Raw genomic sequence first — 21,863 nt, 5'->3', positions numbered from 1 at the left:
GCTCAGTGGGACGGGGCGCGTTTAAAGACATTTTTTTTTTCTTATTTATTTTACCTTTTATTTTTACACTGTTCTTTTAAAAAAAATTAAATAAATTGTGTCACTTTTATTCATTGCGAGGAATGTAAACATCCCTTGTAATAGAAAAAAAGCATGACAGGACCTCCTAAATATGGGATCTGGGATCAAAGAGACCTCAGATCTCATATTTACACTAAAATGCAATAAAAAAAAAAAAAAAAAAAGTAATTTAAAAATAAAAAAAAAAAAAAAAAAAAAAAAAATGGCCCTTTAAGAGCTATGGGCGGAAGTGACACTTTGACATTGCTTCCCCCTGCAATGGTATAGAGACGGGTGGGGGCCATCTTCTCCTCACTCGTCTCCATACCCAGCAAGGAAGAGGATCTGATCGCCTCCGCCGCCGGCTCCAGTAAGCGGCGGAGGGCCCCTCTCCCACTGCAGAATAAAAGTGATCTTGTGGCAAATCCCCGCTAGAGACCACCATTATCAGAAACCGAACCGCCGGACGAAGAAGAGGATACTGGCGTTATGGCAGCTACCTGCTACCATAACAACGATATTCCTCTTCAAAGTTGGGACGTATATCGGCGTGCGACGGTCTGGAAGTGGTTAAAGAGAGCATTATTTTATTTTAAAAGGGGAAAAGTTTAAAAGGAATTTATGATGGAAAAACAAAGTTCCATCCAATATCAGTCTCAATGAGGTGATTCAGGTTCCGTTTGTGGTTAAAATTATTTAAAAACCGTTAGTTATTCTATCTATGTAATGTTAACATAGCTATAATCACTAAACTACCACATCTACAGCTTTACCAAAATTTGCCTATAGAAGGGCACCTAATGTAGAAAGTAAAATTGCACCTAGTAAAAGGAAACCTCAAACCAAAGTCACCACTATTAACCACTTGCCGACCGCTGCACGCCGATATACGTTGGCACAATGGCAGCGGTGGGCAAAAGGGCGTACCTGTATGTCCCCTTCAAGAGGTGGGGATAGCAGGCGTGCGTGCGCGCGCCGCCAGAGGTGCGCAGACAAGCCTGCCACGTACAGCGTGACCGTGCCCGCAGGACCAGCGGACTCTATGTCCTCCGGTCTCCCGGCGATCGTGTCACGGAGCCGCAGAAGGGGGAAGTCCCTATGTAAACAAGGCAGTTCCCCGTTCTGGCTTGTGTCATGACAGCGATCACTGCTCCCTGTCAAGTGAGCAGTGATCGCTGTCATGTGACTTGAAGCCAACCCCCCCACACAGTTAGAATCTCTCCCTAGGACACACTTAACCCCTTTATTGCCCCCTAGTGGTTAACCCCTTCACTGCCAGTGTCATTTACACAGTTATCGGTGCATTTTTATAGCACTGATCACTGTATAAATGATAATGGTCCCAAAATAGTGTCAAGAGTGTCCTATGTGTCTGCCATAATGTCTCATTCATGATAAAAATCGCAGATCGCCACCATTACTAATACAAAAAAAAAAAAAAAATGCCATAAAACTATCCCCTATTTTGTAGACGCTATAACTTTTGCGCAAACTAATCAATATACGCTTATTGCGATTTTTTTTACCAACAATATGTAGAAGAATACATATAGGCCTAAAATGAGGAAAAAAAAATGTTTTTTATATTTTTGGGGGATATTTATTATAGCAAAAAGTAAAAAAATAATGCATTTTTTTTCTAAATTGTCGCTCTTTTTTGTTTATAGCACAAAAAATAAACACTGGTGATCAAATACCACTAAAAGGAAAGCTCTATTTGTGGGAAAAAAAGGACGTCAAGTTTGTTTGGGTGCAACGTCGCATGACCGTGCAATTGTCAGTTAAAGCGACGCAGTGCCGAATCGCAAAAAGTGCTCTGGTCAGGAAGGGGGTAAAATCTTCCGGGGCTGAAGCGGTTAAACAACTTACTCTTATTTCACTAGTGGGTATGTATTGTTGCAAGAAACCGCTGCCTCACTTGCTCACATTTTCCTCATGGTTGAAAAGACTTTACAACCAATGGGAATATTTACACTATTAAGTCGTTCTACAACTGTTTGACAACATATGTCGTATACTGTTTATCCCGCCATAAACACCACGTGGTTTGCTCTATGTGGGCAGAACCATCAGAACACTGCAGGCTAGGTTCAGGGAACACAGACGGTTCATTCAAGAAGATCTTCCCAAATGGCTTGATATATATGTATATATGTGTGTGTGCTTGTGTGTATGCATATAGATATTGATATATTATCTCTATCTCGTGACATTATGCGAGGTGAGGTAATGGATAATCGGTATATTTCACCTTGCATGTGTTCCGTTGTAAGAGACTGAACCAGAATCCAGCCTGGGTCTTTCCAGCCTCTGTGGCAGGCTTGGTTTCCGGTCCAGATGTTGTAGTCCACGCTCAGGTGGACTTTAAATGAGCAGGAAGAGAGCACAGGATAGCTCTGGCCTGAGACTCAGAAGGGAATCAGAAAGAGAGAGACTTAAAAAGGTTTGCTTTACCGCGTTTTGTGGGTGTCTAGGACCAGCTCCACACCATATATATATTATATACATACATACACACACACATACATACACACACACAGTTGTAGAATGACTTAATGATGTAAGTATTGTCATTAGTAAAGGCTTTTTAACCATGAGGAACATGTGAGCAAGTGAGACAGCGGTTTCTTGCAACGATACATAGTGGAATGAGAGCTAGTCATTTAATAGTGGTGACTTTGGTTTGAGGTTTCCTTTTACTAGGTGCAATTTTACTTTTTACATTAGGTGCTCTTGTATACACAAACTTTGGTAAAGCTGTGGATGGGGTAGTTTAGTGATTATATTAACAATACATAGATAAAATAACTGCTTTTAAAAATAATTTTAACCACTGACAAATGGAACCTGAATCACCTCATCGAGACTGATATTTGGTTGGAACTCTTTAATAAAATTCCTTTTCAATAATTTTTCCCCTCATTTTAAAATAAATATAGCTCTCTTCAACTTTACTTATTTTAATATAACCGAATATGAATATATCATTTTTGGTAAATATATATCTCTCTCTCACATAACACACCCCTTATTTAAATATATTCATACCCACAGTCATTAGCTTCTTTATTGTTGATCATTACTGATTGCCTTACAAGACACAAGAACGAACAACAATACCCACATTTAGATATATACTTTGTTTTGTCTCATGATATTGGTATGTCAATATTGAACATGTATTTTAATTGTTTAGAGATTTTCTCACAATAAGTTATATTACCTCTGGTCCACACTCCGTGTGAATCTCTATATAGACTATTTAGATCAATAGCCATTTAGAACTGACGAAGAAGCGGATGCTTTGAATCTCCATGTTCTGATGTCACTTCCGATGCAACTCCAAGTGTGTTCCATGCTGGTTCTGAGAAGACAAGATAGATGTCTGGCCGGTTGTTCCTCTTTTCTCGTGTTAACATATACACACACCACCTTCCACCGGGGACCCGCTGAGTGACCACAGTATTATATTGTTATATGCCTATTGAGCTTTATATTAGTGTTAGTAGGCATTTGGCTGATTTTAATTAAATATGCCATTCGTTGCATCTGCTGCTGCACTTAGGTTTTTGGCGCACCTTGTTTTTCTCCCTTTGGTCGGGGCATACCTTGCTTGGGCAACATTTTTTTCCCCTGAGGTCACGGGTTAGGTAACCTAGGCTTTGTGCTTTATTTTCAAACTTTTTTTTTTTCCACTGAACTGTTTTTCTCTCAGTGTTTTTTTTTCCCCTTATGGCGGTTGCTTGGTTGTCCTCCATATTGTTTTAATCCATCATTCTTTCAAAATAGCAGTCTCCTCTTAGTTGTTCTAAATGCTCTGCAACACTAGCTTCTTGGTGCCTTTCCTTGCTGGTAGTAATATTTGTATCCCCAGCTTCTATTTTTTGTTTCCATCTAGCCTTCTTCAAGCATTATTTTCTTTGGATATTATTTTAGGAAGAGGTTATTAATTGTTGGATTTAGCCTCAGCCGGTTGTCCACCCCTCAGTTGGAGTGCTTTGGGACATCCTAAATGCCAAAAAAAAAAAATGACTATCTCCAGTGTCCCCCAATGGGCAGTGAAGAAATAAAAAAAAAAAAAAAAAAAAAAAAGGATTTGTTTTCCATAAAATCTTTCTTGAAGTCCATTAAGGGACCCCTCTGTGATTCTAGGACATATGTATTGCTTTGCTCAGAAAACTGAAGCATGCCAGTTAGGGACAGTGTTAAATGGGGGCATTTTTTTTCTATTTGCCAGCATCCAACTCCTGTAGGTAGAACTCAAACATCCAAGAATGACCTTTCCTGTGTTCCTCAACCCACTTCAAGTAAAAGAGCTTGCAGCAAGTACAAAAATCTAGTTTTTAACAGCACTAAACAAACCCTGCTTTTGCTCTTAACACATCTTGGCTACCTGGGAGGCCAACATTTTCAAAAATAAAATGCATATTTCATTAAAACAGGTGGCCCTGGAGTTGTAGGTGGGGAAAACTATATAAATGCCAAAATTAGGACAGCATATTACTGCTTACATACAAGTGTACACCCATATTTTTTCAAACTCGCCAAAGCAACAATGGACCCGCTGCTCTCGGCACAGCTAAAAAAACAATTAAGAATGTATATTGCTCATGATTTTCTAACATGCACAGACAAAAAACATACATGTTCATACACACAATACTTTATACCATACCAGAATGGGGTCACCAGACAGAAGGGTCAAAAGTCAATAGGGGAATTATATTCAGTTTGGAAACAAAACAGTAGGAAGCCCCTTTAATGATGGCAAATCCAAATTAGATTTTTTTTCTGTGTCGGTTGCTTAGCATGCTCCCCTAAAATAGTGCTACTTCACCCATAGACAAATGAAAAATTGACTCATTCTTCGTATGTACAAAACTAGTTGAAGATACCTTGTAGCTTTTGGACCTGTGCTGTGCCACCACAGTCAGCTTTTCAATAAGCCCTCGTAACCGCTCTTGTGTGGCATGAGAGACCAGGTTCAGAACATCAGAGTTAAGTTCCTTAATATCATGCCTTTTACCTGTGGAAGCAGAGAAAATCCATTACATGTTTTAGTGGGAGCTGATAATTGAAATAATTAGCACAGCAGGTATTCTGTTCCCTCTAGAAGTCATACCCATTAAGAATAGAGGCTTGTAGATTATGATTTTCCTGCTACACTCAGAACTTCAAAGATATTAGACACTGCATTAATAAAACTTAGCCTGGAGCTCTGCAAAGTATAGGCAATGTTTCACTTGGCCTTCAGAATATATCTGCTTGCAAGGTCAGAGTTAGGACACCAATATTAAGCAGGCAAAATCAAAGTCATCACGTCAAAGGAGTATAATAAAAAAAAAAAAAAAAACCAACACATTATACAGGCATCACATACATTATTTAGAAGCCGAAAAAGAAAAGAATACACACACACACACACACACTAGGCAATGTATAGGTTTTCAATAGGTAACAGCAGGCTTGGCAGTAAATGTCAGAAACAAAACAATTCAAACCATGTATTATTTTTACATAAAAAATATGGATTTAAATGCATCAACACAGGGTGACACTGTGGATACACAGGTAGCAGTGTGCCAATGTCCCAGTAACTGTTAGAAGAGAATGAAGAACATGGACTTTGTAGGCACAAACATACATTTGTAAAAAATGAGGGTTTTTTAATTGGATAAGGTTAAAACTATTGTATACAAAACACAGATTAAAAAACATATATTTGGGTGACCTCATAGACTCTGGTATCACCTCTAATACATAAATACCACATAGAAAATGTGCAAATGATTGTAGCATGTAATAACAATATTTATCCAGTGGTTATTAGATACGTGAAGTGGTTGAGTCGTAGTAAGAGGTCTCTCAGAAAAAACGATCTACATGTTGCACGCATAGGTACGCTTCTTCGGGAGCTTGCATATCTAATAGATGTGTGAAAAAACATCATATAAATACATCATAATATCCAACATAAAACATAACCAGATGTAAACAATTAAAGCAATCACTTTGAAAGGATCCAGAACAGGTGACCACTAGGGGGCAAGAAGCCAAGCCCCACTATGGGGACACAAACAAATATCACATATTTAGCATACAGTAGGTGACCGCGATATTGTGTCAATCTCGCCGTTATCGGCGAGACTTGACACCTGCAAGCCCCATCGCGGGAGCCAGCGCCGAGCTGGCTCGCTCATCGGGAAAGGAAAACTGTGTTTTTTCCTTTCGCAATGAGCGGCAAGCATTGCTGACAGGTGTCTGATATGATTCAGGAGGGGGAACGCTGCGCCAAATTTTAAATAAAAAACCGGCATGGGTTCCCCTCCAAGAGCATACCAGGCCCTTAGGTCTGGTATAGATCTTAAGGGGAACCCCCTACGTTGAAAAAACGTCGTGGGGGTCCCCCCCAAAATCCATACCAGACCCTTATCCGAGCACGCAGCCCAGCCGGTCAGGAAACGGGGTGGGGACGAGCGAGCGCCCCCCCTCCTGAACCATACCAGGCCGCGTGCCCTCAACATGGGGGGGTGGGTGCTTTGGGGAAGGGGGGCGTCCTGCGGTCACCCGGTGACCCCGCCCCTTATGATGTCACAGCCAGGGGCATGATGGGACTGTGACATCATAAGGGACGGGGTCACCAGATGACATCACCCGGTGACCACGCCCCATGCCTATATAAGTCATTGCGCATCGCTCACACAGCATTACAGCGGGAGAGAGCGTTGTGTCAACATCGGAAGAAGAGGAGAGGGAACAAGACGACAGAGAAGACCGGGCCACCACTAGCAAAAGAGCAGAAGATAGCGGAGGAGCCCAGCAGAAGAACCGGACAGCAGAGAAGAGGCCGGAGAGCGGGAGAAGAACCGGACAGCGGGAGAAGAGGCCGGAGAGTGGGAGAAGAACCGGACAGTGGATGAGGAGGCCAGAAAGAGCGCAGAAGTCGGAAGAAGACCCCTGAAGTCGGAAGAAGACCCCCGGAGCCGACTAATAAATTACTTTAAAAACCTGTCTAGTGTGTTTTTTTATTGACACTATTTCCCCCAGGTGAATGGGTAGGGGTACAATGTACCCCATACTCATTCACATAGGGTGGGGGGCTGAGATCTGGGGGCCCCCTTATTAAAGGGGGCTCCCGGATTCCGATAAGCCCCTGCCCACAGACCCCGACAACCAACGGCCAGGGTTGTCGGGAAGAGGCCCTTGTCCTCATCAACATGGGGACAAGTTTCTTTGGGGTGGGGCCGCAGGGCGCCTCCCCTTCCCCAAAGCACTCACCCCCCATGTTGAGGGTATGCGGCCTGGTATGGTTCAGGGGGGGGCGGTCGCTCGTCCCCACCCCCTTTCCTGACCGGCCGGGCTGTGTGCTCGGATAAGGGTCTGGTATGGATTTTGGGGGGGACCCCCACACAGTTTTTTCGCTGTAGGGTTTCCCCTTAAAATCCATACCAGACCTAAGGGCCTGGTATGCCCCTGGAGGGGAACCCATGCCAGTTTTTTATTTAAAATTTGGTGAGGCGTTCCCCCTCATTCATACCAGACACCTGTCAGCAACTAGGTGATCGGCCAATTGAGCCAAATACTACTCCACTGACTATTGGACATCGCCGCCTACTGGCCAAATAATAAATAGTGACATTTACTCACTTATACCACTGGTATAGACAACTTTCTACCCTCGTGTGTGCGCAACACTACCTCTCTTTTTGGATGTTACGTTTACCAGCCTCATACAGTGTTGAACCCATGCCTGTGCTGAGCATATGGTAAGCCATTTTCAAACATGTGTTCGTGTTCATAGGTATACCCCTTTTCTATATGGCCGGTTATATGATGCTGGTAGTTGGAATTTGTGTGTGCATATGACTCTGTTTTTATGCACATGCATCGGTACTACACTTTTCCATTCTTTTCTTTATAGATTGTATTTTTGCACTGCTGGGATCACCCACATTTACGTATATGTTCTACATTTCTTTACTTTCAAGCAAACTTCAATTTTGTAAGTATTCATCTCCTATAAAAGCAACATGTAATACATATCGCCCCTATATTTGACCCAACACCATCCTAAAAATATGCTAAATATGTGATATTTGTTTGTGTCCCCATAGGGGGGCTTTGCTTCCTGCCCCCTGGTGGTCATCTCTTCTGGGCCACACCCTGGACCCTTTCAAAGTGATTGCTTTCATTGTTTACATCTGGTTATGTTTTGTGTTGGATATTATGATGTATTTATATGATGTTTTTTTCACACATCTTTTAGATATGCAAGCTCCTGATGAAGCGTACCTACATGCGCAACATGTAGAGCGCTTTTTCTGAGAGACCTCTCACTACGACTCAACCATTTCACGTATCTAATAACCACTGGATGTATATTGTTATTACATATATAACAAAATACCGTACCGACGGCGCATGCGCGGAGTTTCGTTTAAAAGCTGAATTTGTTCCTTGCAAGGAAAAGTGTTTTATGGATGCCAGAGTGGCGTTTTTTAATAAATAAGAGTTAAAACGCTCTATACTATTGTAGTTTTTCTTTCCTCTTGAATACCTTCACATCGGTGAGAGTTCCTTTTCCTGATTGTACCGCTGTCTGGAGGCCTTTGGTGATCGCTTGCTGATCTACATCCATCATCCCAGATAAAGTTCCAGTCGCTGTGGAGTGAAAACCCCAAGCTGTTAGCTCTATGCCTCTGATCAGAGGCTGTCTGGTAAGCCTTCAATCTATACCAGGTGACGGGAGTTCAACACGGTGACAGTCACGGATTTATCCATATATATTAAAAAAAGTCACATTTAATCGTTCCTTTGGACACTTTTTCTGTATTTTGGACTTTCTCAAAATATGTGGATATAAAATTGGTATTAATCACGCACATATACCACTACAGTGAAGCACTTATTTATGTTATTGTTTATTTTATTATATTTTTTTCACTATTTATGGATCACATATGAAAGTTGTTGGTCCTTCGTTAGTAATACCAATTTTGGGTTTTGTATATATATCCAGCGCTGCACTTTTTGTTATATCTATTTAGTAATGCCCTTATCAAGGTATAGTGCTTAGCTGCAGGATATTCTTTCACAGGTTATTTTCATTTAGTTATTGTTTGCACACCTAGCGCAAATTTTTTCTTTAGAAACATATTGTTATTACATGCTACAATCATTTGCACATTTTCTATGTGGTATTTATGTATTAGAGGTGATACCAGAGTCTATGAGGTCACTCAAATATATTTTTTTCATCTGTGTTTGTATACAATGGTTTTAACTTTATCCAATTAAAAACTCATTTTTTTTTACAAATTTATGCGTGTGCCTACAAAGTCCATATTCTTACTTCATTCTCTTCTAACACATTATTTTTACATGCCTATGTTTTTGCCCTATTGTATCATGACTTTTTCTAACCATGTAGATTATTTATTATGGGAACTTTTCTGTAATAAACAATCAGAAATATATAAATGTAATTTGTATGGAGACTGTTCAACATACAGAAGAACAGAGACATAAGAAGGAATACCCAATATGCAAACATCAAGAGTAAAGAAAATTAATGCCTCTTAGCAGGTAACGCAAACCCAGCTTATTGCAGGGAATAGACTAATACAGTGAGGGAAAAAAGTATTTGAACCCCTGTTGATTTTGTACGTTTGCCCACTTACAATGGAATGATCATAGTTACATAGTTAATTAGGTTGAAAAAAAGACACAGGTCCATCTAGTAAAAATCATACAATCCCATATACACAATCCTTCACCCACAGTTGATCCAGAGGAAGGCGAAAAACCCCAGCAAAGCATGATCCAATTTGCTACAGTAGGGGAAAAAATTCCTTCCTGATCTCCCGAGAGGCAAATCGGATGTTCTCCGGATCAATAACTCATCTATGTGGTCTTTTATTAAACTCTCCAGTATCTTCCCGACTATAGAAATTAAACAGGTCTATAGTTACTTGGTAAAGACTTTGATCCCTTTTTAAATATGGGCACCGCATTGGCCCTATGCAAATCCAGCGGAACCATTCCAGTCATTAACGGGTCCCTAAAAAATTAGAAACAATGGCTTTGAAAGGACAAAGCTCAATTTTTTTTAAGGATCCATGGGTGGATGGCATCTGGTCCAGGTGCTTTATCCACCTTTAATTTTATCTAAATATTTTGGACCTTATCACTTTTGAGCCATTGTGGATCATTTGGGGCTGTGTCAATACCATCCCCATTATGGACATAACCTCCCCATTTGTACAATCATTGGATCAACCTTAAAAAGGATTGGATCTTCCTAGTACACCCTAAATCAATGTTCTGGAGCTCCTCCCTACTAATCATTATTGGCTCTCCTTATCAAAATCGATGATGACATCCTTTCGTCACCTATACCTGATAACCTGACTCTGCAAATAGTATTACCTTATAATACAGCTTGCCTTATTGGGACTAGACCAATTGGCCTTAACTAGAGATCCTCAAAATTCAGGCTGAAATTGGACCTGAAACGGTGAATGGAGATGCACTTGATGCCTGCTCATTTAGACTGATCATTTCTTTGTCAGTGGGCAAATGTACAAAATCTGTAAGGCACCAAATACTTAATTACCTCACTGTATTCCTCAGGTGAAGGAGCAAGGGAGGGGAGATACCTCAGGTGAAGGAGCAAGGGAGGGGAGATACAGTGTTCAAAAAACCAAAGAATTTGAATGTAGAGCATAATTTCAAGGGTCAAGCCTCCAGTATCCCCACAATTCAGGAGCAGAATCCTCCTCCACTTCCATAGTCTGCCCACTTCTTGGTCCTCAGGCTACACAAAGGCACAAAATTCATCTTATGGACACAATTCCCCATAATTTATCTTGATGTAAGTATATTGGCATTTTCTTTATAGGTTGTACATGATGAGCTTTTAGGTGCCTAGGGCCAAATAATTTTCCACAAAAAGATACAGAAAGCTCCTGGCCGAAAACCTCCTCTGACTTCTTTATGTATGTGTGCTTGGGGAAAGGATCTTCTGGTAGCGAAAACTAGTATTTTGTATATTTGTGATTTAAAAAAAAAAAAACCCTTTCAGATTGTGCACTATTGAAAACTCACTTAAATGGTGTAAGTTTATTGAGGCTGGGTTCACACCGCAGCACGCTCCAGCTCACAGCAGGCATCAAGTGCATCTCCATTCATCGTTTCAGGTCCAATTTCAGCCTGAATTTTGAGGATCTCTAGTTAAGGCCAATTGGTCTAGTCCCAATAAGGCAAGCTGTATTATAAGGTAATACTATTTGCAGAGTCAGGTTATCAGGTATAGGTGACGAAAGGATGTCATCATCGATTTTGATAAGGAGAGCCAATAATGATTAGTAGGGAGGAGCTCCAGAACATTGATTTAGGGTGTACTAGGAAGATCCAATCCTTTTTAAAGTTGATCCAATGATTGTACAACCGGAAAATAAACCAAAGCCAAGACGTAAATGAAATGCTAGGCAAAAAAAATACCTACATATAACCCCCAATTCCATGTCGGATTTTAACATTGTTCAAGGTAAGCATATATTTATCATCACAATACAAATTCAGGACCAATGATTATATTTTTGAAAATGTATTCTTATTTTTTTATTGTTGGCCAATACAAGATATAGCACACAAATATATTAAGTTTACCATATGCAGTCAGTAGGTGAAGCTTTACAGTCTGCTGATGGCAGTTCTTTACTTCTAAAAGCAAGGGGTAATTGGATACCCAGCTGATAAACCAGGAAAAAAAAGTCATATGACTCAGGATGAAGAATCAATTCAACACTAAATGGGTATTGTTGGACTAGCTTATTACAAAGACCAGGATATTCTTCAAACAGACTGCAATAGAAGCATCCTGTATTAAATATGCATATCTAAAAAAAAAATAAAAAAATCAATGGACTAAAATGACTAAAAACATCATAGTTTCCCTTAAAATGTAACTATTGCATGCAATGGTTACATAAATGTACAGTTTGTACTGTATGTCACTTTCAGTAGGATCAGTGCACATTGCTATAACTACAGTCTAAATAAAAACAAGGTATTATAAAGCTAGAAGCAGCGGCAGAAAAGCTTATTTTCGGTCCACTGACAGTGAAATAATTTGCGTCTCTGCCCACACCCTTTTACTACATCATCATGAATGGCCAACTAGAAAAGAAATTTCCTGTTCTAATATGGGTCAAGGTATTTCCCTTGTTCAGCTATGTAATCTCAAGAATCTGAGAGGCCCTGCACAGGAGATCAACCACCTGACTGGCAACTACTTGGTCATGCAACACTGTAACCAAATACATTTTATATCATTGTTCTGAGGCAGACAAAGCTTTCTTTTGGGTGGTATTCATTAACAATTTTTACCATATAAAAAAAAAAAAAAAAAAAAAAAAAACTCATTCTCCCTGCAGGCCGCATGTCAGGGAAATGGCCATAGGACTGGCAATGTCGCCAATAACTCATCTTGGCTTAAACCGACAAGCCTCCAGGAGCATTGGCACACACAGATGAGTGACATCGCTAACGGGTGTACGCAGATGCGCGACTGCGCTAGCGGGAATGCGCAGGCTGTGATAGATGCCGATGCCCACTGCCTGTATAAACCCACTGCTGAGATCCCCGAGTTGCTGGATTATCGTCAGCTCCCTTGTGTTCCTGCATTCTGATTTTGGACTTCCCGTTGAACTACCTGGCTTCCTCTACCAACTTATCCTGATCTCCTGGCTTATATTCCGACCTACTTCTGCCTGCTCTCCGCTTGGCTCACCGACTCTGCTTCTGCCTGTCTTACTGTGAATGACCTCGGCTTGTTGCAGTGACCCTACCTGAATCTGCTTAAGGACCGATCTTACTGTGTATGACCCCTGGCCTGGCTTCTGATTCTCCTACCGGATTTTCCAGCTACCCACATGTCTGGCTCCTTTCTAGCACGCCTGCCACACAGCGCATCCAGCTTGCTTCAGTGGCTACAAGGTGATCAAGTTATCATGCTACAGCCACCGGCAAACCCTGCTTCTTTGGGCACTGCATTCCCTGTTCCACCTTCAGGGTTGCGCTGCACTCAGCCGCAAGGGGAGCTCTCTCAGCACCTTGGCCTCCAACTAGACTTCTGACACCGCATTTGGTTATTGCTTCTGCATCTGACTTCACGCACAGTCTAAAAATAAAAATGCCAAGACAGTACAAACACCCCCTTACGTGCCTTCATCAGGGGGATCTTGTGATCCCTGTGCCGAAGACGCGTAGGGGAGGGGCCAGGACGGAGCTGTCAGCAAGGAGAGAGAGGAGAGACTGATACACCACACCGCACGCCATACCAGCGATTTGGCTCTCATATTTTAAGCCCTGAATAGGATGGTGCACTCACGCACCCACAGAATGTGAGTACCCCTAGGAAGGGAGTGTTTACTTTTTTTACAATAAATTCCTTTACAATATTATACTATGGAGCTTCTTTTCTTTTATTCATGATTTGGTACGCTACTAATTGAGCAAGTTGGAAGTCAACACCTGCATATCGTTAGAGCCCAGGAGTGGCTCCCAAGCGTGTTTTGACATAGTTTGGGTACTGTGTCACACGCTTTGAGGTGAGCACATAGGCTTTTGGGGATTACCGGAGAGCACTGAAGCATGTTCTGCACTTTTTGGATGAGCATGATGGAAATCACTATTGATGGACACTGGATTTGTGCACTTTTTATGAACGTTTATGGATTTTATTTACCACTTTATTGAAGGAGTGGATACTCTTTCTAATCTGAGTTGGCACTTGGATTTTCAGTGTTTTATGCATGTTGCACTTTATTTACTGTATCACTAATTAATGTTTCACAGATTATAATATTGTTTTAAGTACATCTTTATGACATTCACATACTTTATATTTTTTATTTTTTCATACACTGATGTTTTATTATTTATTTTTATTTCTTAGCGCAAACGCACTTTTCTTATTTTAATTGCTATTTACACGGGTATGAAACGTGATTAGCGTTTGCAGCTTGGTATCACTAGGCACTTATTTTAGAGGCATTAACCCATCGGTGGCTCGCAAGATTCTTTTGGTATATTAGCTCTTAACCACTTCAGCCCCGGAAGGATTTACCCCCTTCCTGACCAGAGCACTTTTTACAATTTGGCACTGCGTCGCTTTCACTGCTAATTGCGCGGTCATGCAATGCAGTACCCAAACGAAATCTGCGTCCTTTTCTTCCCACAAATAGAGCTTTCTTTTGATGGTATTTGATCACCTCTGCTGTTTTTATTTTTTGCGCTATACACGGAAAAAGACTGCAAATTTTGAAAAAAAATGATATTTTCTACTTTTTCTTCTAAAAAAAATCCAATAAACTCAATTTTAGTCATACATTTAGGCCAAAATGTATTCAGCCACATGTCTTTGATAAAAAAAACGTCAATAAATGTATATTTATTGGTTTGCGCAAAAGTTCTAGCGCCTACAAACTAGGGTACATTTTCTGGAATTTACACAGCCTTTAATTTATGACTGCCTATGTCGTTTCTTGAGGTGCTAAAATGGCAGGGCAGTACAAAACCCCCACAAGTGACCCCATTTTGGAAAGTAGACACCCCAAGGAAATTGCTGAGAGGCATGTTGAGCCCATTGAATATTCATTTTTTTTGTCCCAGGTGATTGAATAATGACAAAAAAAAAAAAAATTACAAAAAAAGTTGTCACTAAATGATATATTGCTCACAGAGGCCATGGGCATATGTGGAATTGCACCCCAAAATACATTTAGCTGCTTCTCTTGAGTATGGGGATACCACATGTGTGGGACTTTTTGGGAGCCTAGCCGCGTACGTTTTTTTTTCTTTTTTCAATTTTCAAAACTTTGTGACAAAAAGTGAGATCTGCAAAATACTCGCTATACCGCTCAGCAAATAGCTTGGGGTGTCTACTTTCCAAAATGGGGTCATTTGGGGGGGGGGGGGGGGGGGGGTTTGCCACCTGGGCATTCCATGGCCTCCGAAACCGTGATAGGCAGTGAAGAGTGAAATCAAAAATTTACGCCCTTAGAAAGCCTGAAGGCGGTGCTTGGTTTTCGGAGCCCTGTACGCGGCTAGGCTCCCAAAAAGTCCCACACATGTGGTATCCCCATACTCAGAAGAAGCAACAGAATGTATTTTGGGGTGTAATTTCACATATTCCCATGGCATGTTTGAGCAATATATCATTTAGTGACAACTTTGTGCAAAAAAAAAAAAAAAATTGTCTCTTTCCTGCAACTTGTGTCACAATATAAAATATTCCATGGACTCGACATGCCTCTCAGCAAATAGCTTGGGGTGTCTACTTTGCAAAATGGGGTCATTTGGGGGGGGTTTAGAACTGTCCTGGCATTTTATGCACAACATTTAGAAGCTTATGTCACACATCACGCACTCTTCTAACCACTTGAAGACAAAGCCCTTTCTGCCACTTTTTGATTACATGAAAAAATTATTTTTTTTGCAAGAAAATTACTTTGAACCCCCAAACATTATATATTTTTTTAAAGCAAATGCCCTACAGATTTAAATGGTGGGTGTTTCATTTTTTTTTTTTTCACAGTATTTGCGCAGCGATTTTTCAAACGCATTTTTTGGGGAAAAAAAACACACTTTTTTAAATTTTAATGCACTAAAACACACTATATTGCCCAAATGTTTGATGAAATAAAAAAGATGATCTTAGGCCGAGTACATGGATACCAAACATGACATGCTTTAAAATTGCGCACAAACATGCAGTAACGACAAACTAAATAAATTTTTAAAAGCCTTTACAGGTTACCACTTTAGATTTACAGAGGAGATCTGCTGTTAAAATTACTGCCCTCGATCTGACCTTCGTGGTGATACCTCACATGCATGGTGCAATTGCTGTTTACATTTGACGCCAGACCGACGCTTGCATTCGCCTTAGCCGCGAGAGCAGGGGGGACAGGGGTGCTTTTTTTTTTTTTTTTTTTTTCTTAATTATTTTTTTGCTTTTTTATCTTATTTTTAAACTGTTCCTTTCATTTTTTTTTTTTTAAATCATTTTTATTGTTATCTCAGGGAATGTAAATATCCCCTATGATAGCAATAGGTAGTGACAGGTACTCTTTTTTGAAAAAAATGGGGTCTATTAGACCCTAGATTTCTCCTCTGCCCTCAAAGCATCTGACCACACCAAGATCGGTGTGATAAAATGCTTTCCCAATTTCCCAATGGCGCTGTTTATATCCAGCAAAATCTAAGTCATAAAATGCTCGTAGCTTCCGGTTTCTTAGGCCATAGAGATGTTTGGAGCCACTCTGGTCTCTGATCAGCTCTATGGTCAGCTGGCTGAATCACCGGCTGCATTCTCAGGTTCCCTGTTGAGACAGGAGAGCCAGAGAAAAACACGGAAGACGGTGTGTGTGGGGGGGGGGATTCCCTCCCACTGCTTGTAAAAGCAGTCTAGAGGCTAATTAGCCGCTAGGATTGCTTTTACATGAAAGCCGACCGCTGGCTGAAAAGAATGATACCAAGATGATACCTAAACCTGCAGGCATCATTCTGGTATAACCACTCAAAGTTGTGAATGGCGTACCTGAAGACCAAAAAATGGTTAACAATAAAGCACAGTAAACGGTAAAGTATAAAAAATTGCATACCTGAAAAGCAAACATGATAAAACATAATAACAATAAAACATTGCAGAATAGAATACAGTAAAAAAGAGCAGAACAATAGAGAGAGAATAGAGAGAGAGAGAGAACAATAAAACGTCAACTATTTTTTTTTATCTTATATTTTTGTTTGTGTTTTTTTTTTTTTTTTTTTTTACACTTTGTTTTGTAACTAACTTTTATAACTGTAACCGGTTCCAGGTCCGGGTCTCTCAAAATGCGATGGCATCTTGGGAGACCCTGTGAATGTGTGCCTAGTTTGTGGAATGCTGTACCCTACGCTAATACTCAACTAGTGAATGGTAGCATTCAAAACATTCACCAATGCAAAGACCAGGATTGTCAGGACAGGAGGGACAAAAATAGCGGGTGTGAAGCTTATATCCGCGCTTGCTGCAGACACGACATCTTTTTTGGGGGGGTTCGCTGGGTAGGGGTACTCGGGAGGACATAAAGAAAATGCCTCTCATGCAGCCGACTGCATTTGGTTGGGGATGTGAATGGGGGAATTACGGGCGCTGCAGAAGTGGTGGGTTCCCAATTAGGATTGGCGAATGCAGCAGGAAGGGCACTATGGGCACGACTGGCCTATGTTCATCTTCTTGGTGGCAGCGGGACACTACTTGTGCTTGCCACCTCACCAGCTTGAGCTGCACTTATGGAACTCGCCACGTCACCAAGTGTTACTGCAGTGCTGGTTTGACTACGACCGGGGTGTACTAGGCCGCTGATGCTTGCCAGTTCACCAAAACGCTACCAAAAAAACTGTTAGCGATCGCAGGGATCAGGCCTGACTCTGCGAACGCTGCAGTTATGCGTTCAGTGTTCTGTAAGTGACAGTGATCGATCGATACTGCACTTGGGTGGGCTGGGCCGGGCGGAGGGGCAAAACGCAGGTGCTAGCAGGTATCTGGGCTGATCCCGCTAACACTGCGTTTTTGGGAACCCTAAACTGCTGGGGACGCCAGTATAGATCCGATCGGATCAGATATTGATCCGTTCCGATACTATACCACTAAGGGAGGTGTACGGTGCGTGCGTGGGTGTTAGCGGTACTGGCGCTAATCTGACGCTGCCTGGGGCGACGCATATCACCGCCGGGCGATCAGGGGGCTAAACCTTTATTCGGTAATAAAACGGCGGGTGCCCTGACACTATAAAAAATAAACGAACTAACCAGCGTCACCCGTAATGGTTATACAGTGATCAGTGGTGAAAGGGTTAACTAGGGGGCAATCAAGGGGTTAAAACATTTATTAGGTAGTATATGGAGGTCCCTGTCGCTATAAAACGCTGATGGCGAACCTAAATATTTACGTCCCTAACTAGCGCCACCAGTGACACTAATACAGCGATCAGAAAAATGATCGCTTAGTGACACTGGCGACAGGGGGTGATCAAGGGGTTAAAACTTTATTAGGGGGGGTTAGGGGGGTATCCTAGACCTACAGGGGGCTAATACTAACTGTCCTACCACTTCTAACTGTCACAAACTGACACCATGCAGTAATCAGAAAAAAAAAAAAAAAAAACACTGCTTGGTGTCAGTTTGACAGGGGGGGGGGGGGGGGGGAGTGATTGGGGGTGTAAAGTGTGCCTGGCATGTTCTACTGTGTGTGTGTGTGTGTGTGTTGTGCACTCACATGTCTTCTCTCCTCGGCGCCGGAACGGAAACTGCCGAGCCGAGGAGAGATGACATCACATCCTCTGCCTCTGTGTACTACACAGAGGCAGAGGATGTTTCTCATTGGCTGGGAGCGATCGCGAGGGGGGGCCACGATCGGATGGCCTCCCCCTCATCTCTGATCGCTGCCAGACCAAAGCCGACCGCCGCTGGCACCGGGGGGGGGGTCCGATCGGACCCCCCGCCCGCGGGAAGGCAATCACGTATCAGGTACGTGATTTTGCCTGCCCGTGCCATTCTGCTCACGTATATAGGCGTGAGGCGGTCGGCAAGTGGTTAAAAGGGCCATTTTTTTTTTATTGCATTTTAGTGTAAATATGAGATCTGAGGTCTTTTTGACCCCAGATCTCATATTTAAGAGGTCCTGTCATGCTTTTTTTCTATTACAAGGGATGTTTACATTCCTTGTAATAGGAATAAAAGTGACACAATTTTTTTTTTTAAACAGTGTAAAAATAAAAGTTAAAATAAATAAGAAAAAAAAAAAATTAAAAAACGATCCCCGTCCCACCGAGCTCGCATGCAGAAGAGAACGCATACATAAGTAGCTCCCGCATATGAAAACGGTGTTCAAATCACACATGTGAGTTATCGCCGCGATCGGTAGAGCGAGAGCGATAATTCTAGCCCTAGACCTCCTCTGTAAAAACGCAAAACATGCAACCTGTAGAATTTTATAAATGTCGCCTATGGAGATTTTTAAGGGTAAAAGTTTGTCGCCATGCCACGAGCGGGCGTAATTTTGAAGCGTGACATGTTAGGTATCAATTTACGCGGCGTAACATTATCTTTCACAATATATAAAAAAATTGGGCTAACCTTACTGTTGTCTTATTTTTTAATTAAAAAAAGTGTATTTTTTCAAAAAATAAGTGCGCTTGTCAGACGGCTGTGCAAATACGGTGTGACAGAAAAGTATTGCAACAAAGGGTGTTAGAAAAAAAATGTATAATGTTTGGGGGTTCTAAGTAATTTTCTAGCAAAAAAAAAGTTTTTAACTTGTAAACAACACGTCTAAAAAAGAGGCTCGGTCCTAAAGTGGTTAAAGAGGAAGTAAACTCCCCTTGTGTGTTTGTACCTATAGGTAAGCCTATAATAAGGCTTACCTATAGGTACTGTAAATATCTCTTAAACTTGCACTGTTTAGGAGATATTTACTGTATACTGCGCTGATTAAGTCATCGGCACATTTGCTCTGAAGGAGCGGCCGCCCGTGCCGTGACTGGCAGCTCCCGCGTGGAAGTGATGTCATCGCGGCTTAAGCCAATCACTGTCCCAGAGCCCGCGAACCCAGAAGAAACACCAGGGAGGATGGCAGCCATGTCAGCGGTGTGCGGGAGCCGCTGCAGGGCTTCGTTCTAAGGTAAGCTTTTCATAATGAGCTAGTATGCGATGCATGCAAGCTCATAATACCTTTGTCTTACAGGGTTTTTGTTTTTTTTATCTGGGTTTACAACCTCTTTAAATGCTGGATGGAGAGGTCCTTAAAACATGGAGCTTAGTAAATATGAACTGGATACAGAGCATAGATACAGTGCATCATTAATAAACAGGTCATATGCAGGAGGATAGAGATGAGGGGGTTTATGTGCAGGATACACAAAGTGAATGGGAGACAGGATGGAGCATAGAAATACAGAAGATAGGGGCAGTGAAATGGTTATCTGCAGCAACTAAATCCCACAAATGAAGTCTGCCTGTGATCTTTTTCTAATAATTCAATAGTTCCCCCTTACTTTGTTGTGAGAGGAAGGGGACTGTTTTCTAATGTAGACAGTTGTACCTTGGCAAATAAGTGACACCGATTTGCGCTGTGTATTCTGTTATGCTCTCTGCTGTCTATTGACAGCGGGAGCACAGCCATTGTGCGCGTGCACAAATCGTAAAAAGAAAAAAATATAAGTTCAAAAACATTGGCTCCCTTTAGCAGACGTTTTACTAGAAAGGCAGGTAGCAGGATGGTGAAAGTGGTAAAAATGGAAGATTAAACAACACTTAACAACAAAGTTTTATTTTCAATAATTATATCCTAATAAGTTTCCCTTTTAGACACAAACCTTTTCCTTTAATAACAAGGTTTCATTTGTCTAGAGCAGTGGTCTCCACCATTTCTTCCACTGATACAAGGCACCATTCCTCCCTCCAACACAAACAATGGGGTAATATTCCTCCTACTGACACCAATGATGGAGCATTGATGAGGCACTGTTCCTCCTACTTATACCAACAATGGGGCACTATTCCTCCCACTGATACCATTGATGGGGCATTATTCCTCCCACTGATACCAATGATGGGGCTCTATTCCTCCCATTAATACCAATAATGGGGACACTACTCCCCCCACTGACACCGATAGGGGCACTACTCCTACCACTGACACCGATGATGGGGGGGCACTACTTCTCCCACTGGACACCGATGCGGCACTATTCCTTCTCCTCCTAACTACAGAGGTACTGTGTAACTTTTTTTTTTTTTTTACTATGGCTCATCATTAAAGCCTAGTACATGCGGGTCGAACGTCGGACGGCATCAACCGATTTAATAGAAACCAGCTGACATTTGGCTCATGTGTACTGCGACCAGTCCGAAGCAGGAAAACTCTCACCTCAGGCATTGATCAACTCCAGGTGTCAACTCAATTTGTCTCCCAGAATAAAGAGCCCCAGGTGCTGGCTAGTGCTGAATCATGTTGAAGGTGAATCCGGACAGCTGCACTCCAGGAAGATGTAGTTCAAAAATTATTTATTGTAAATTCTTGAGCATATAGCATACAAAACACTGTGGCAGAAAATACAGGCAATCAGCTAACGCGTTTCGCACTTATGCTAAGTGCTTACTCATAGCTGCGGCCAGTCCGACAGGGCTTCTGTCGAAGCAACAGGACTGAAAAAAACAGAGTGTTCTGGCAGGGGAGCTTCCTGTACCAACATTGAATTGTTAGTATAGCGGCTCCGATCGGAGCCGTCACTTTTTTTTTTACGTTCAGCCGGCTGGGTTGAATGAAAAAAAAATAACACAACAACAAGCAGTGTGTATGAGGCTTAAGCCTGAGGCATTATCTACTCCCACTGCTCACAGTCCAGCCCCACTAAAGTCTGAAGTACAATAAACTGGCCCTTTGTTTAGAAAGTTTGGAGACCCCTGGTTTAGAGCTTCCTTTGAATGATGACCAGACATGTGAGTCTTGCTACTTTTAATCAGAATGCAGGCATTCAGAGATCAAGGAGGTCTAAGTTTTAACTAAAGATTTAAATAATCTACCATTCTAACTATTCATTATACAACACGGCAAACCACATACGGATTCCTTCTGATATGTTTTTTTTGGCAGACTGGATTAAATAACAATTGTGATGGTTGGTTAAAATGTGATCACTGGTTCTTGTACGATACCCATGAACTAGTAATCCCAATTGACCATTTAATTC

The 21,863-nt window shown here is 41.6% G+C and overlaps 1 protein-coding gene across 1 annotated transcript in view; it reads right to left on the bottom strand.

Annotated features, from left to right (window-relative positions):
- TAF4B (TATA-box binding protein associated factor 4b) overlaps positions 1-21,863 on the bottom strand; it is a 247,096-nt gene that overhangs the window by 103,191 nt on the left and 122,042 nt on the right. Inside the window, exon 11 of the mRNA XM_073631505.1 lies at positions 4,956-5,086. Within this exon, the coding sequence (XP_073487606.1) occupies positions 4,956-5,086 (131 nt within the window). The remainder of the gene's footprint in view (positions 1-4,955; positions 5,087-21,863) is intronic.

The sequence above is a fragment of the Aquarana catesbeiana genome, linkage group LG05 (genome assembly GCF_042186555.1).
Source record: "Aquarana catesbeiana isolate 2022-GZ linkage group LG05, ASM4218655v1, whole genome shotgun sequence".
In the NCBI taxonomy this organism is placed as follows: domain Eukaryota; kingdom Metazoa; phylum Chordata; class Amphibia; order Anura; family Ranidae; genus Aquarana; species Aquarana catesbeiana.
This window is presented reverse-complemented; position numbering and strand designations above follow the sequence as displayed.